The sequence below is a fragment of the Coenobita brevimanus genome, chromosome 68 (assembly GCF_032717465.1).
Source record: "Coenobita brevimanus isolate Jiangsu-jjx chromosome 68, ASM3271746v2, whole genome shotgun sequence".
Classification (NCBI taxonomy): Eukaryota; Metazoa; Arthropoda; class Malacostraca; order Decapoda; family Coenobitidae; genus Coenobita; species Coenobita brevimanus.
The window spans coordinates 45,170,493-45,188,900 of NC_137021.1; the positions used below are offsets into that span (position 1 = coordinate 45,170,493).

The 18,408-nt window shown below is 41.1% G+C and overlaps 1 protein-coding gene across 1 annotated transcript; it reads right to left on the minus strand.

The window, feature by feature from the left end:
- Positions 1 to 11,404: 11,404 nt before the first annotated feature.
- LOC145405766 (uncharacterized) lies at positions 11,405 to 16,628 on the minus strand. The gene is made up of 5 exons (XM_080276998.1): positions 16,577 to 16,628; positions 15,226 to 15,366; positions 14,099 to 14,290; positions 11,996 to 12,096; positions 11,405 to 11,586 (listed from the first exon to the last, which is right to left on the minus strand). Exons 2-5 carry the CDS (start codon positions 15,344 to 15,346, stop codon positions 11,542 to 11,544), a joined length of 459 nt encoding a protein of 152 aa, XP_080133124.1. The 5' UTR covers positions 15,347 to 15,366; positions 16,577 to 16,628; the 3' UTR covers positions 11,405 to 11,541.
- Positions 16,629 to 18,408: the final 1,780 nt, after the last annotated feature.

An 18,408-nucleotide genomic window follows, 5' to 3' on the forward strand; every position in this document is an offset into this window, starting at 1 on the left:
ACATTTTCCACATCTGTTCTACTACTATCTCTCCCCTGTGCTTCAGCATTTCACCACACACTCCATCAATTCCTGGGACTTTCCCCATTGTAACTTTCTTCATTGCATCCACAACTTCCATCCTACTGATTTCTTCCTCTCTTCTCACATTCCTCCGTCTCCCAGCCATTTCCCAGTCACTTACACTCGCATTACTTTCATTGTCTATGTTCAACAATTCCTTAAAGTGTTTTCTCCCTCTGCTCACTTTTTCACCCTTCTCGACTAGTAATCTTCCATTTTTACTTTCCCTCCCCAACTAACTTCTTTGGCAACCTGTCTAACTCTCTTTACCTCTTTCCAGAGCATTTTCTTACATTCCCTCCACTTCACACTCAGATTCCTTCCAAATTCCTCATCCACTCTCTTCTTACTCTCTCTTAGCAGCCTTTTCTCCTCTCTCTTGCTCTCTGCATATAACTCTTTCATCCGTCTCTCAACTTCTTCCACGCCCGTTTCTCATCCACACAATATATGGTATATATCTTCTTTTGTGCCACAACCTCCCTCACCTCTTCATTCCGCCATGCTATTCCGTGCATCCCCTGTCGTCTTCTCTTTACCACACACACCACCTCACTTGCTGCACAAATTTCTTCTTTGAATATCTTGCACACACATTCCACGTCCCCCATCTGCTTCAGTCCATATTTTACCAATCGCTTCTCCACTTCCCTCTTATATTCTGCCTTTTTGTATATATATATATATATATATATATATATATAAGATTTGTGACACTGCTAGTGTTGTCCTCATTATTAAAATTACCTCTGCCAATGTGGTTATGTTTTGACAGACCTTGGCTTGTTTGTATGTTTCTTTGTCGGTCTGTTAGCTTCTTTACTCAAAAAGTTATGAACGGATTTTGATATAATTGTGTTGATGGTTGGGCTATGGGTCATGGAAGAAATGATAAGATTTTTGGGCTGATCCGGATCTGGAGTATCCCGCACAATATCTGAAAAAATTCTCTGTGAATTTAAATGTAATTTTGTGGGAAGGTGGGGCATGGAGCAAGAAAGAATTGATTAACCCATCACGTCCTGAGGTTTTCCGCACCTCCGACATCCCCCAGTCCCGAGGTATTTTTGAAAAAAAATTTTTTGGCTAAAACCTTTGCTTTTGGTGAGAAACATCGAATTTTCATAGAGAAATCGCTCACCTGAGGTTTAAAATACCCAATCCAGGTAGGAGTTCCTCCTTACCTGACTGGGTTTTCTAACATGCTGGCACCAAAGAAAACGAGTTCTATGGGAGGGTAACTATTTTATCCACTCATAAATGGTATTTATTTATTTACTTGGTACGAATGTATATGTAGTATGAGAGTATATTGGTTTTCAAGCAGTAATAAAGGCATTATAAGCATTGTTTCACTCACTAACTAATCACCATACCTGACCTTTTTTGCCACATTACCTGATCATTATTTCTGGCTGTTTCTTCTTCTAATGCTATGTAAACATTGTCCTCCACATTGTCATCGATTGGGGAATCACTCTGGCCCTGAATATCTTTACTAGCCAGGTCACTGGTAACAGGTCCTTTGCCAAGACAATGGCGTGAGGGGGGGAGGGGGGAGGTTATGCGGTGTAAGGCATTGTCCCTGCTTGGCATCTTGTTGAGGAATAGAGGAAGGTGTCCCGTGTATACATACGAAAAATCACGCGCGAAAATTGAAAATTGTGCAAATTAGGGACCTTGCAATTGCACGACGTACTGGTACGTCGCCGGAACTGGCAAATGCAAATTGTTGCAATGTACCCATACGTCGACGGGACGGGGTGGGTTAAATTTGGGGACGCATCGGGATCCGGGTCAGCACCCTGTATCCTCGGATCTGGATCCGGATCATTTTTAATGGCAGTGGCATTGGCGGAGGTATGTGCTCTCTCAGTACTTTCTTCTTATTATGGCATTGGTGATGATGATTACTTGCATTATTATTTGTTAGTATTGGGTGTCTGCCCTTTGCTCTTTACCTTCCTTCGTCTTCTGTTTTTCTTTCCTTCATTCTTTCCTCTTCCTTCTGCCTACAGGTGACTTTACACTCCCTCTTCTGTCTTTCTTACCTTCATTCTTTCCTCTTCCTTCTGCCTATGGGTGACTCTAAACTGAGTGACAAGGCAAATGGTTTCCTTTACACCAGGAAACCATTTATTCCGCTGGGTGGTAACCATATAACTAAATTATGGGGTCGGGTGGTTTAGTGGGCAATTATGGCTCTCCAATCCGATTGGGCCTGTGCAGGTTTATATCCAAGGAGTGGTTATGGCTTATTACTCACGTCATGCCACTCAGGATGAGTCAGGCTGGTCACTCACTTCAAGTGTCAGGAGCAACTAGCCGAGCCCCCGGTTTCTACGCTTCTCATCGGGCAACATAGGATTCGATGTTAGATGGATGGATTAATATAATAATAATAATAATAAAATTAATAATAATAATAGTTAGTACTAGTAGTAGTAGTAGCAGTAGAAGTTGTAGTAGTAGTAGCAGTAGAGTAGTAGTAGTAGTAGTAGTAGTAGTAGTTGTAGTATTTATTATGATTATGATGATCATGATCTTGATGAATATTATTGTTATTATTATTATTATTATTATTATTATTATTATTTTTATTATTATTATTATTATTATTATTATTATTATTAACTCGGAAATGGAGGTTATGTTTTTCCCTTCAATGGTTTTTCTGATAACAGGATTACTCAAAAAGTTCTTAACTGATTATGATGTAATTTTGTGTAAGGGTGGGCCATAAGCCAAGGAAGAAATTACTAAATTTTTTGCCGGATCCGGATCCGGATCCGGAGTATCCCGCACAGTATCTCCAGAAGTTGTCTATGAATTTCACTGAAATTTTGCGGAATGGTGCCCCTTGGAAAAAGAAAGAATTGTTTGAATTTGGCGGTGGATCTGGATCCGGGTCCTATATCCACGGTTCCGGGTCTGGGATTACTGAAAAAGTTATGAACCGGATTTGATGACATTTTGTGGAAGGGTGGGTCATGGATCGAGGAAGAAATGATTAAATTTTGGTCCGGATCCGAATGCGGATCCGGGTATCCCGCACAATATCCAAAATTTATTTTATGAATTTCACAGAGATTTTGTGGAATGGTTCGCCATGGACCAAGAAAGACTTGTTTAAATTTAGGGTCGGATCCGGATCAGGATCCTGTATCCACGGATCCAGATTCGGGATTGCTTAAAAAGTTATGAATATATTGTGATGAAATTTTGTAGAAAGGTGGGCCATGGACCATGGAAGAAATGATTAAATTTTTGGGCGGATTCAGATCCGGTGTATCCGGCACAATGTCTCCAAAAGTTCTCTGTGAATTTCAATGAAGGTTTGTGGAAGGGTGGGCCATGGGTCAGCAAAGAATTGATTAAATTTTTGGGTGGATCCCTATCCTCTATCCACGGATCAAGATCCTTTTTAATGGCAATGGCGTTGGCAGAGGTATGCTCTGTCTAAAGACTTTCTAATCAATCTTATTGCTTCTTATAGCCGAGGTCGACCGATCAATTACACCTCCACCAACTTCTACCTTTCATTTCCTCCTCTTCCCACGCACTGGATTTCTCTCTTATCACTTATTATTTCATATAAATTTCATTCCTTCTCAGATATACTCTTCTTACTAATAATTCCCGACACATTAACACATCTGACTCTGCCAATTTCTCCTGTAATTGGCTAAATGGTAAGATAGAGCTGGTGAATTTAGGAACATATTTCTTAAGGTAATGAAGTTAATAAGCATCTGCTGGTGTGGCGTGAATCATTTGCCTTCAGTATGCTTCTGGGAGGAAGAACACATGTTTAAGTATAAGGAACAGAAGCCTGCAAGCTGGTGTTAGGTGCGGCCACACTTGTTGGAAACATGTGATCGACAAGACGAAGCGACCCACCGGGTGAGAGCCGCTGCAGTATCTGAGTCATAACGTTGGACGGACCCCTGAGCCTCGTTTCCTTTTGTCAGTCACATATTTGGAGCAAGTGTGGCCGCTCACTTAGACACGCTTAGATACACATTAGACACCATTAAAGCATTTGCCCGCGCGCGCGCGCGCGCGCACACACACACACACACACACACACACACACACACACACACACACACACACACACACACACACGCTGGTGCAGTGGTAACGTTCTCGCTTGCCATCTGGTAGATGGGAGTTCGCGTCTAACTCAGGTTGCGAAAAGTTTCACTGACGAAGTGGGTGGTTACTGTCCCCCTAGAGCAAGGGGACAGGTGTGTGCGTGTGTAAAGGTCACAGCCTTGCCCTTAGATCGGACTATATGAGCTCTCAGCTCCCTTCCGGGAGGGGAAAAAGCTGATGATCACGACCATCAGGTGATCCTGACCGACCCGGTGAATTTCACACACACACACACACACACACACACACACACACACACACACACACACAAAACAGCAGCCTGAGTCAGTCCACTGCAGGGCAAAGACCTCTGTCATCTTTTTCCATCCCGTCCTTCAATATTAGCTATTAGCCTGGTCCATGGAATACCAGCAAATTTCGGCATTTCATGTCTCTATTTCGCTCTTTGTCTGGCTCTTCCCCTCATACATGTCGGGCTTGCATTTCCGTTGCCCTGGTTGTCCGTCTTTTGTCCGCTATACCAGGGACTTGCCCTGTCCATATTATCTACCTTTTTCCCTTATCCACGAATCTTTCTTTTCATGTCTAAAAGTTGTCTTAGTTGCCTGGTTATTAACTATAATATGGTCAACTGTCGCGTAGCTACCAAACAGTCCGGTTTGTTCACATGACCGGTGTGCATCTATAGCAGAACTAATTCATATATTCTCTTAATGTTTACTTTAAACATCTCGCGAAGAGTCTTTGTCTTTTGTTCAGCGTAGTCACCTGAATCCTTAATAAGATTATTGGGGCGATCGTCTTCACCTTCTGCTTTATCCATAATCATTCCTCCAAAGACTCTGTTTATTTCAGTTCTATTGCTGGGAATTATTATGTCCACTATTTCCATATCCTGGACTGTCTCCTCTGTCATAATTTTACTCTTGTGAAGTTTGAAAGAAAAATATTCTATTCAGATCTCTTTAGATATATTTTTTTCCTCCAGTAGCATCTTTCAGAGGTGACATTTGGTGTCTTCCCATTCTAAGCATCCACCTGTTTCCTTTCGACTTTCATAATTCCTTGAATTTCAACCCTTCTCATGTTGTACTTCCGGACATCTTGATTTTTCTGTTATTGTTATTTTTTTTAATTGCTGTTTTGTTAGCTCTTGTTCGTTTTATAACGTTCTTACTTTTCTTTACAGATTCCATTGTACTATCAGAAAGTTTGCTGTTGCTGTTTAGAAGTTTCCTTTCTCCTACTTATACATGTGTTCGGTACCTGTTTTTATAAACTGCACATATTTTGCTCTTTGTCTTGGTCTACTTCATCTATCAGCTGCGAATATTTACTCTGAGCTAACAAACTAATTCTCTCTCACAGCTGCAAGATCTGACTGTACTCATTGGATTAAGCTTTCGCCTCTTGTGAGATCCGGTACCACGTAACCCCTCTTTCTTGTTTACATGTTACTTATGCCCCTTTCACTACAGTTATATTCTTCTCCATAATGTCATGTGTTGTGTCTGTGTAGGTAAACTCTGTGTCATTCTTTGTTTCACCATATGGTCCATTCCAAATTCACTTTCTACACCTCTTTTATTGAAAGAAGGCATTAATCACCTTAAATTTCACCAGCAGAGCCTCTTAAGAATTCTGACAACCCATGACCTTCAGCAGCCCAACCTTCCTTTTTCGTACTTGCCTTAAGTTTTATGTCTCCCATCACAAACGTATGCCAGGTCTTATTAATTTCAGGATTTTCTTTACAACTTAATAAAATTTCTTTTCTCTCTTCGAACTTATAAGCATGTGTTGAAACATATACTTGGATGATAGTTTTCCTTCTTTTATAAAATTCTGTTATAAGGTCTCCTCTTGTTTCATATACTTTATACTGAAGTCTTTTTCATTATAACCATTTATTATTGACCAAAAATCATAAGGCATGTTGCCTCTTTTCATGTTTGCTTTTGTATCGCAGGACATAAATATCATGCAGTTCTACAAATGCCTCACCAGGTGTTGTGACCTCACTAAGACCTGTGATATCTTTGTTTACATCACTCGCATCCCTGATAAGGACAACCAACTTGGCTTCACAAGCAAGAATGAGGACGTTTCAAGTCCCATGATTTAGTTTCCACAGGCGACTAGATTGAGAAACATAGACACTCTTCGCACCCCTTGTTCCAGAGTAGGTTTGATCTCGATATGGCCAGTTTCTCCGTTGCTGTTAGGAACTGTGGCCCATGATTTGATAGAACTAGTTGTATTTGTTTAGGTGTGAGGTGGTTGCTCACGGGGCCAAGTCAGCCACTTACTGCGAGGTAAGATTTTTCTTGTGATGCCTAACAAGGAACCTGTCTAGTATGGCTGCACCAGACTAGTATAGCTCCGCTGGTGACTGAGATGCACAAGCTTCCTCGCCACGACAAGCTTGTGTTCCTTTAGAGAAGTACCTCTCATAATTACATAAAAAATCTGAATAGGTTAATTTCTTAGTATTATTTGGAGGACTGTAGATTTTTTGTGTGTGTTTCTTTAGATTTCTGTAAAAAAAAAAAAATAGTTATTACCATTACTTAAAGCCATTTACAAAACTGCAAGGTCTTTGTTATACTGAGGTCACAAAAACTGCGCAAGATGCGTGTAGGATTTAATTCATGAAAATACATAGAGTTATAAATAGAAACTACATACTAGTCCAGAAATACGCAATTAGTACGAGTGATGTGTGTTGTGTGGTGTGGGAGCGTGAAAGTGAGAGGAAAAGGATGGAGAAAGAGGAGAGGGATGGTGAAAAGGAGAGGGAGGGGGAGAGAAAAATTAATGTGAGAAGGAAGAGGGCCTGTGGGATGAAGGTGGAGAGGGGAGAGGGGGGTGATGAGGGAAGAAGGAAAATGGATGACGGGAAAGAAGGGAAGTAGATAGAGGAATAAGGTAAAGAAAGATGAGGTATAATGGATAGAATGTGTAGATGGGTGAGGATGGAGATAAGGGGAGAGGAGAAGGGAGAGTTAGAACTGAGGGGTGACGGAAAGAATGAAGAGGAGAAGATGGAGAAAAGGAAAAAGAGTGATTGGAAGGTAAAGAGGAGATAAAAAGAGGAAAAGAAGAGAGAGGAAGCATGTGATGTGGCGCATTTTGGTAGTGTGTGTTGTAAACCTAGTTAGTACGATGACGTTCTTATAAGTTCATTCATGCACCACCAGACAGCTGATTAGTCTTCAAAAGTAATATTTGTACGTGAGGTAAAAATGGAAGTGTGGAGTGCTGTACACTGACATATTAGGTAAGGTGTGATATGGTGATTGTGATATGGTTTGGTGGTATTGTGTTCCTGGCTACACACACACACACACACACACACACACACACACACACACACACACACACACACACACACACACACACACACACACGAGGTACTGGTTCAGGTTCAAGTAGGTCTAGTTTGTTCCGTGGGTTCCATGTGTTCAAAAACATCCAGTCTTCATACAGTTGATGATGTCCATCTGTGCGCTAGGGAGAAAGTGAGATGGAAGATTTTTTGTGTGCGGGTGGGTGGATAGGTGGATGTGTGAGATTGAGAGAGAGAGTGAGGAGAAAGTGAGAACCAAGAAAACAAGAGGAGGAGGAGAACATGAGTGGTATGAGATTAGGAGAGAGGGAAAGTGGAGGAAGAAGAAAGGACGAAAAAAAAGGGGGAGAGAAATGAGAAGAAGAACAGAAAGGAAGGATTAGAGAAAAGGAGAGAGAGAGAGAGAGAGAGAGAGAAAGAAAGGGGGAATACAGAGGGAGATAAGAAGGTATGAGAGGGGGTAAGGAGGCGGAGACAGGTAAGTCCCACACAGGTGTCGTGGCACCAATGAGCTTACGTAGTGAGCACCTGAACACGCCGTTCCTCCACCTCTCTCTCTCTCTCTCTCTCTCTCTCTCTCTCTCTCTCTCTCTCTCTCTCTCTCTCTCTCAAATACACACACACACACACACACACACACACACACACACACACACACACACACACACACACAGCAGCCTGAATCTGTCCACTGCTGGGCGAAGACCTCTCTCATGACTTTCCATTCCGTCCTACACTAATGGCTATTAGCCTGTTCCACTGCATACCAGCAAATTTCCGAATACCAGCAAATGTCCGCATTTCATATCTCCGTTTGTCTCCTTGTGTAGATCTTCCTCTCACTCATCTCGGGCCTGTCTCTCCGTTGCCCTGGTTGTCTGTCTGTTGTTTGCTCTACCTGGGACATGACCTGTTTATATTACCTACTTTTTTCCCTGCTCTCCGGGAAACTCTCTTTTAATGTTAAAAGTTTTCTTAGTTGCTTTGTTAAAAACTTTTATATGGCCAACTGTGTCGTAGCTGAGAAACAGTCCAGTTAGTTCACTTCGCTGGTCTGCATCTATAGCAGAACTAATTCTTATTTTTTCTTGATTTTTACTTTAAGCATATTGTAAAAAGTCTTCATCTCCAAAGTCACATGTATCTTTAATGAGATCATTGGTGCGATCGTCTTCATCTCCTCCCCTATCCATATTCATTCCAGTTTATTTTTATTTATTTTTTTTTTAACTCTTTTGCTGGGATTTTCTCTGTCCACTATTTCCATATCCTGAACTGGCTCTTCAGTCCCAGTGTTACTCTTGTACAGTTTAAAATAAAAATAATCTGTTTAGTTCACATTGATTTATTTTTCTCCAGTAACATCTTTCAGAGGAGAAATTTGTTTTTTTCCCATCCCAAACTTCCACCTGGTTTCTTTCGACTTACACAGTTCCTTGAAGTTTATTCAACCTTGCTGATGTTATACTTGTGGACATCTTCGTTTTTCTTTTGTTATTAATTTTTTGTTCAGTTGCTCTTCCATGCTTCGTTATTAGCCAGTGTTTGAACAGTGGAATTCCAGTCACTTTTATTTACAATTACATTTAGTTTATGAAAATTAGCCTTCTTGTACTCGATCACTTTCTCGCAACTACTGTAGCATTATCTTTATTGAATTTAAGTTTAATATTGGTATACAGTGGTCATTTACTAAATTCTTCTGAAGAGAGAGAGAGAGAGAGAGAGAGAGAGAGAGAGAGAGAGAGAGAGAGCGTATACAGTTTACCGCCTCATAATTCGCAGCACTTTAAATCATCTGACACCATCAGTTTTTCCATAATTGGCCAAATTTGTAAGTTTTGGCTGCCGAATTAGCATAAGTATTTATTAAGTTTACTAGGGCAATAACTTCTGCTGGCGTTTATCGTTTGCATGCGGCATGCCTCTTGAAGGAAGAACATTTGTATAAGTATAGAGGAGCAGATCCTTCCAGACTGGTGTTAAAACACACTTGTATACTCATCACACACACACACACACACACAATATATATATATATATATATATATATATATATATATATATATATATATATATATATATTTTTTTTCAGTATATGTATATGTATATACAGTATATTCAGTATCTACATCTGTCCCGTTAAAATCTTCCACAGGAATATCCCATAATATTTAACAATACAGCGTTCAGTCCTTCATTGTCTCATAATATCCTTGGGTTTCCTTTCTCTACGAAACTTGAAAAGATTATACTACCTGCTGTGCAAAATATCTTTCGAGGAGATTAAGTGCACTAAGCCGACTCTGTGTTTTCGTTACACTACACAGCTGTTGACTTTGTTTTACGATGTTATTCGCCCGTGTGTGGAGTACATATAGCATTTTTGTGACTCGTTCCCCACATACAGTTCTTCTAAACAGGATGGAGTCAAAGGCTTATCGTCAATTAACATCCCCTCTCTCACTGACTTCAACCTGTCCCTCTTCTCTGCAGTGTTGTATCTCTGTCTCCGCACCATCGCTGTTTCATTGATTTTCTGAAACGTCTGCTTGCATCCCTCGTCCATTTTGGCATGCGCTTAGAAAATTTCTGGCAGCACACTCTCACCCATTCTCTGTCTAGTTGTCTAATGCAAGAGTTAACCGATACTGTCAGTCATTCATGTACGCAGCAGGTCAGCTCCGGAACTGCCTTGTTCAGCCTGTATTTTCCTTTGTGACCCCAGTTCCTTCTCAGAATAAATGGACCTTCAATTTTGCATTGCTTTTTTTTTTCTTTTTTTTTTCGTGTAAAGAACTTTTGGGTTTTTAGTCTTTGGTTGTGTTTTCGATGTATGAAAAACTTACGTTTTTCGATTGCTTGTATCTGCTACTTTCGTCTGATGCATTTTAAAGAAGGGTTCTTTTTTTCTTGTTCCACGGGACATCTGTCAGTATTTTTCCATGTCTCTCCGAACACTGCTACGTTTGCTGTACAACGACTTCGTTCGCTTCAGTGTGGTAAACCCGCAGCAGCCGACACTGATGATATTATATATGGCCGGGTAGTGTCGTCATTGTCAGTTGCTGCGGACTCACCACACTGACTTTCAAAGTCCATGGAGAGAAAAACAGAAGAGACGACCGGACTCTTGATGCCGACTGCTCATCCCAAGGTTTCGTTTGTGAAGGCTCCTAGATTGTAAACATTCCTATATTCTTGACACCTCTTACTTCGGATCAGCGCTGACTACGCCAAAGTCATCTGCTGCATCGCTGCTGAAGATTTAGGACCATCGTTTGACGGAACTCGTCTTTGTTGTTTAGAAAGAGGCTGGTTCTGGTGAGGGAACCCTTCACGTGGTGACATCGATATAGCCGGGCTACTTCGCTAACCGGTTATACGAACGTCTCTCAACTCCTTCCCTATCCTATGAAAGGAACCTGGTAGACTGCAAGATGGTAAACTACTAGAAAAAGATTTGAGTTATTGCCTCGTATGTTAAGCTCAGGCAGTTAGTGTCAGGGGAACAGTTTTCATGTGATCCCTAGTAAAGAAACTTGCCATTGTGATTACACCTGATTAGTATAGTTCCTTTGATGACTGGAATGCACAGGCTTCAGCACCAAGACAGAGCAGTGTTCCCTTGAAGAACTACCATTAAGGGTTATGTTGAAAAGGCAATTATATATATATATATATATATATATATATATATATATATATATATATATATATATATATATATATATATATATATATTACCGTTGCTCAGAGTTCAGGTGGAAATGAATTTATGTGATACTTTTTATCACTTAAATTGCCATTATTCTGAACTGGATAAAAAATATATATGGTCTGTGTATTAGTCAGGTAATAAAAACAATGTAAGATGCTGCTGTGGATTTATTCACATACACACTCGTGCGCGCGCGCACACACACACACATACACGCACATGCACACAGAATGGAGATTGGTCCTGGTTCGGGTTCACTTGGTTTCAGGTCGGTTCAGCGGGTTCCATCTTATCCAATAACTGACCCAAGCACGCATTGGACGAAATCGAGGAGCTGAGGGGGAGAGAGAGAGAGATTGTTATAGGGGTTATTAATATTTTTTTCAAGATTGACATATAAGTTATAGAGCTTATAGATCTTTTTTAGGAGAGAGAGAGAGAGAGAGAGAGAGAGAGAGAGAGAGACAGAGAGGTTACAGGCGTTACACATTTTTTTTTTTTTCACGTTAGAGATGAGTTATAGAGATTATATATATTTCTTTCACTTTAGAACAACCACAAAGAAAAATTTCAGCAAGACTGATAATGATCATGAAAGTAAGTTTCGTATCTAAATACATTTTACTATAAAATAACAAGTATCATATAATAACTCTCTCTCTCTCTCTCTCTCTCTCTCTCTCTCTCTCTCTCTCTCTCTCTCTCTCTCACACACTTTTTCTGTATCTATCTGTCGTACTCACAAAGCCAAGTTTGTTCAGCAGACACAGGATGACGTCCACCAGGGTGTCAAGGCCAAAGATTTGTACCAAGAGATCCAATTTCACCTCAGGTGGTGTGTCGACTGTGGTAGAGGAAGGGGAGAGGGTCGATTAGGTCAAGTGATTAGAGATGCTGCCTTATGTTTGAAAAGACGCAGGGCAGAGCAGGACAGGGCAGGGTAATGAAGAGGAATGCAGGGCAGGGTAATGAAGAGGAAGGCTGGGGAGGGTAATGAAGAGGAAGGCAGGGCAGGTTAATGAAGAGGAAGGCAGGGAAGGGCAGCATAATTTAGAGGATGGGATGGCAGGGCAAGGCAGGTGAGCAGTGTGGGGGAATGTTGGAGGGGGATGTGACTTAGAGAGAATAAGTCTTTCTCACTCTACTTCTTTATGAATCAGTGTAAAATCTTCGTCATTGACATCGTTATTGTCTTATCATTATCTTAACTCTACATCTCACAAATGAAAACAAAATAGCCAGAAGATTAAAAAGATTTACCATATTACAAATAAAAACAAATTAGCAGGAGGATTAAAAAGATTTACAACGCAACAAAGAAAAACAAATTAGCAGGAAGATTAAAAAGATTTACCACATCACAAATAAAAACAAATTTGCCTGAAGATTAAACATATTCGCCACATTGAACTACTTGATGAATCCAGTTTGCCAGAATAAACTGAAAATAAGTCTTCATATTAAAAGGGAAGAAGTTTATCGAATAGAAGAAAAGCCGAGGTGATGACATCCAACAAACAGATGGAGTAGAACTCTTATTCAGCATGATCGTTTTAAAACAGAAGGAAATATAGTATTGTAGGAATTTAAAAGTGGCCAAAGCACCAGATAGAACTAAGGGACCTGAAGCAAGTCGTAGGATAGGAGAAGAGGAATATTAGGGCACTGTGCAGCGTGGGGAAGAAGGAGTCAGGGTAGGAACGCAAAGTGACCCTGACGGTCCTGTATTGATGCAAGCAGCGATCCTTGAATACTGGGGACCGAAAAAGCGTGGAAGTGCTGGTGACGAAGTTCTCCAGGTCTGTATGTGGAGTTAGATGGCAGTGTGAGAAATGAAACTGAAAGAGCTTGAAAGACCAGGGACGCGTTAAAGTAGACGTCGTGCAATGGAATGGGCAGATCAGGGTATGTTATCTTATAGCCAATAGAGAGAAGGTTTGGTGGGAGATTGATGACAGTACACAGATTAGAAGTGGAGTTAATGAGGGATATGATGAGGTCTAGACAAAGGTGGAAGGATAGTGCTGAAACAGATTTTTAACTAGAGTTGTGACCATCCAGGAGTGTGAGAAGTGTGTACGGTATAAAGCAAATTGGAATGAAGTAGTTTAGGGGAGAACAACTCTACCAGTAACCTGTGAGAGCAAGAAGTGAAGCAGCTGGGGTAAACCGTGAATAAGAAGAGGATGGAGTGAAGGAATTTTAAGATAACTTTATGTAGACGATTAAATTAGACAGCCGAGAAACAGAATGAGAGAGGCTGAGGTTGCTTTCTCCTGCTTTCCGGCACCACCAACCTGGAATGAGTAACATGTAGTGAGAGTAGAATAAAGTCATTGTACTGCCACTAAAGTAATATAAACCAGAGAAAAACAAAATCACATGAAATAAAGGTATGGTATTGGCGCCAGAGTGAAACAAAATTGCATAAAAGTCCAGGATATGAGAGTCAGAGTAAAACAATCACAGAACATAAAGTTAAGGTATGGGAGCTAATCATATAACATATAGCATGGGTATGAGAGCCAGATTTAAAAAATCACATAACATAAACCTGTGCTATGAGAGGCGGGGTAAAACAGTATGAAAATCAGCGTATCACAGAGTGACTGTATCAAAATAAGCGTATAACAGAGTAACTATCAAAATCAGCGTAAGACAGAGTGACAATATGAAAATCAGCGTAAAACAAAGTGGCAATATGAAAGTCAACGTAAAACAGTGACAATATGAAAATCAGCTTAAAATGAGTGACATTATGAAAACCAGCGAAAGAGAGAGAGTGACATTGTGAAATCAGTGTAAAACGAGTGACTAGGAAAATCAGCGTAAAATAGTGACATTACGTTTAATCTGAGCGAGAAGGTCCACATCCACTACCAGATTCAACTCTGCGATGCACTCTTTCAAAATTCCGATTATTAAGTCCAGCAGTTCTTGGGTGAGGTCTCCGCAGAGTATGTCAAGTTCCTTGAGGCAGTCTAACACGTTGTTCTTGCACACGATTGTTAACAGCGGCAGGTTACATACTACTCCGACTGTAGACGGTTGGGAGAAAATGGTTATTAGAGGCGGGGAGAAAAGAGGGAGGCACGGAAGGCATATGAAAGAGGGAGGAGGAAAGAGGGAAACAACGGAGGAAACAGGAAGGACGGAGAAAACGAGAGAGCAATTGGTAGACAGTTGAAGGTAGTGAATCTCTCCTTCACCTATTGCTTTGACTGTGGAGAGTTAAGGAGGGTGTTAGTAGAAGAGCAGGCTGAGGAGGAGGCAAAGGAAGAACGGAAATGACTGAGATAAGCGGAAAAGAACGGGGAGGCAGAGAGAGAGGAAGAAAGGCCCTTCCTCATATGCAGCTTTGCGTGTGTGAATGGTTTAGACTTTAGAACATAGGAATATAAATCTAAGTGTATTATCTGATGGAAGTTTTGGTAGGTTCGACCCATCCATTACTACTAAAATATTGCAAATAAAGTAACTTCTTTATAGTAAGCTTGTGACAATAGGAGATTGACCCTGAGTTATAGAACGACTGCGAAACTGTCTTTCAGCAATCTCCATAAGTGGGTATTGAGTAAATGAATGAGTGAGATGGAGCATCCTCTGGGGTATGAGTGAACCTGCATGAGGTGAAGCGAGTGTGAGTGTTTGTGGGAGTTAATTAAGACTGAGGGATTAAGAGTATAATTATAGTATAAACGTTCTTTCACCTGCGTTAGCTTTAATGCCTGTGTGAATGATATGTGTAAGTGAATCAATAAGCACAATAAATACTGCTAAATGGATGTGTGTGTGTGTGTGTGTGTGTGTGTGTGTGTGTGTGTGTGTGTGTGTGTGTGTGTGTGTGTGTTATATCTGATACCATCTGATACCAGCGAGTGTACGAATGCCTGTGTGAATGAATATGCATGTTAAAAGGAGAACCATCGAATGAGAGTGACATTCAGACGGCAACCAAAACACAACCACATACGAATCCCATCAAGAAGAGAGCCAAGTACGCCGCTGGACCCGTTGCAGGGCAATAGACTCAGTGCCTGACTTCCTCCGGCCAGAAGACCCATGACGAAGAGGCTAAGAAGGGCGATCCTCATGGTGGTGGTGGTGGTGGTGCCTGTAGGGGAGAGCGAGAGGGTGAGTGTGAGAGTGGGGACGGTAGGTGAAGGGAGGGAGCGTGGAGAGTGAGTTGGAAAGTAATGAAAGCAAATAAGGGGAGGGAGAGTGAAGGATGTGTTAGGAGTGAGATGGGAAGTGGTAAGTGGAGGGAGAGTGGGCGATGAATGGGGAGTGTGTGTGTGGGATTCGGGAAGGAATATAGAGGGAGGGAAATTGGGGGATGAGTGAGGAATGTCTCTGAAAGTCGGGAAGGAATGTAAAGGGTGGGAGAATGGAGCGTGAGTGGGGAATGAGTATGGCAGCGGTAAGGCAGGTAAAGGGTGGGAGAGTGAGGGATGAATGGGCAGTGAATGAGGAAGTGGTAAGGCAGGTATGAGAAGGGAGCGTGAGGGATGTGTGGGGAGTAAGTGTCGGAGTGGAGATGGAAAATGAGGGAAGGGTGAGCGAGGAGTGGAGAATTAGTAGAGTTACCAGCTTATCTTCCTTTTAACCGTAATTTGTCCCAGATTTACGTGTTTTTGCAGCTTATTTCACGCACCTCAGTGGTAGGATATGACAAAGCTTCGTCGTTACATCCTTTCTTTGACTATCTTCATATTCTAATGTTAACCTCTTATTGCAAATCAGCATTCATGATGGAGAGATTATGAGAGAAAATAATAAAGTGAGAGGAAAATAATGCCAAGAGAACCAAGTATCAGACAACTCCCAATATATTTTTTAAATTCTTCGGTAAAGCTCTTTTGCTGTTAAAAGATACTCAGCGAAAAAAAAAAAAAAAAACAATTATAGAAGAAATGAAATCTTTCTTGAATTTTTCTGTATATTACCAAGAGGGAATAAGGTAATAAAATTATGGCTATAGATCTTGAGTGAGTGATTATCAAAGTGTCATCGAGATTTGTTGCCGCAAATGTACACAATTAGAGTAACTTACTTTGCTCTAGGATGTAAAAGCTTTCGGTTTTCTCTAAGTTAATCAAGCAATTTAGGCAATTCTCTGGCAGTGTTTTTCGCATAACTAAAGAATATCAGATGGTTTTACCGCTTACATAACAAAAACGATTTAGTACAAGTGAAAGGATAACCAGTGTTAATAGAGATTTTTACATTTTTTCACAACGAGAAGTGCCCAGAGGTGAAGAAGTCTTAAGAGGTGGCACGTATAAAATGGGTTGTATCTGAATTAAATTCACAAATGAGGTTACCTGATTCTTCGCTGTGCAAGAGAAGGTGAGTGGAGTGAAGTGGAGAGGTGTGGATTCCGTGTTTTATAGGGAGATGAAACCGAGGAGAATGTAAGGGGAGATGGAAGGGGGGATGTACAGAAGTAAGGGTGAGGTAGTGGGTGGAGAATGGGGCTGGTGGAGGGAAGAAGGAAGGAGAGAGGAGGAAAGAGGGGACGGAGAAGGGAGGGAGCTAGTTAAGGGGGTGCGGTGAGAAAGAGAGAGGAGGAGGGAGGGAAAGGGGGAGCAGAGCATGCAAGGAACTGGAGAGAGGAAGGGAGATAATTAGGGGGAGTGAGAAGAGGCGGGATGGAGGAAAGGAGAAAAGATGGTAATAGAGAGGAGGGGAAGGTGGGTAGTGGAAGGAGAGAGAGAGAGAGAGAGATGGGGGGGTACGTCTATGCCAGATGATCTGCTGTTAACAGTTAAGATTTACGTTGTTCCCAGACTGTTTTATGTCAGTAATAAAAAAACATGGAGAATTGAATTTAAACACACACACACACACACACACACACACACACACACACACACACACACACACACACACACACACACACACACACACACACACACCGCGCTGGTGCAGTGGTAACGTTCTCGCTTGCCAACTGGTGAACTGGAGTTCGCGCCTCGCTCCGGTTGCGAAAAGTTTCACTGACGAAGTGGGTGGTTACTGTCCCCCTTGAGCAAGGGGATGGGTGTTTGCATGTGTGAAGGTCACCACCTTGCCCTTAGATCGGACTATATGAGCTCTCAGCTCCCTTCCGGGAGGGTAAAAAGCTGACGATCACGACCATCAAGTGATCCTGACCGACCCGGTGAATTACAAACACACACATGGTTAGGGAAAGAATACAGTAGAATATAATAGTCTAAGTATGATTTTTTTTTCTCTCTGTTTTCTTTTAAGTGTCCTCAGTACAAACATACATACCTTAAGGGAGACATGGATTAGGTCTTGCATTCATTAACTTCTTTACTGCCAGATTTCTCAGCAGAAGTAGAAAAATAAAGCCTGTTATTAGGAAAATGTAATACTTCGTCTGATCTAATCCAATCATCAGTTCTTTCACCATTATATTTTCATCATTTATTGTTCCCCTTTAAGTGTGATAGGAGTGTGAGTTTTCAGCAAGAAGGTAGGAAGTACACTTAATCAAAATACTATAATTAAACGGATGATAGGTTTCAGTACACAGGTGACAGGTGGTTTCAGTACACATGTAATTTGTGGTTTCGCTTTGATTGTTGCTGATCGTGTTTTGTTTTGTCTTTTTGCAATTTTTCTGAAAGAATTGTTTACTTCATAATTATGTGGCATAAAGTTTTTTCTTCATTCCGTACTGATTAAATTACTGGCCATGTATAACTATGAGGAGTTACTGGAGAATATGTTCATTGGTTCATTGTTACCTACTCCTAGAAGGTTACGTTTTACCCCACGTTAGTTTGTTTATTTGTCTTTCTGTATGTTTGTCTTTCTTTTTATAGGATTACTCTAAAAGGCATGAATAGATTTTAATGAAATTTTGTGGAAGGGTGGGCCATGCACCGTGGAAGAATTGATTACATTTTCGGCCCCATCTGGATGCGGAGTATCCCGCACAATATTTTGCAAAAATTGTCAATGAATTTCAGTGAAATTTTGTGGAATGTTAGGACATCGACCAGGAAAGAATTGGTTAAATTTTGGGACAAATCTGGATCCGGATCCCTTTTAGTTGCAATGGCATTGTCGGAGGTATGCGCTCTGTCAGTGCCTTCCAGTTTCAAAATGTTAAGAGGGAAGGTTGTAAGGATGGTGTTCTGAT

Excerpts from the sequence above, each read along its gene's own strand:
- LOC145405766 (XM_080276998.1), bottom strand. The coding sequence starts at position 15,346 with ATGAGGATCGCCCTTCTTAGCCTCTTCGTCATGGGTCTTCTGGCCGGA. Across the intron at positions 14,291-15,225 it reads CTCTCTTCTTGATGGGATTC|TCGGAGTAGTATGTAACCTG; the intron begins GTATGTGGTTGT and ends AACCGTCTACAG. Across the intron at positions 12,097-14,098 it reads CCTTCTCGCTCAGATTAAAC|TCGACACACCACCTGAGGTG; the intron begins GTAATGTCACTA and ends CCTCTACCACAG.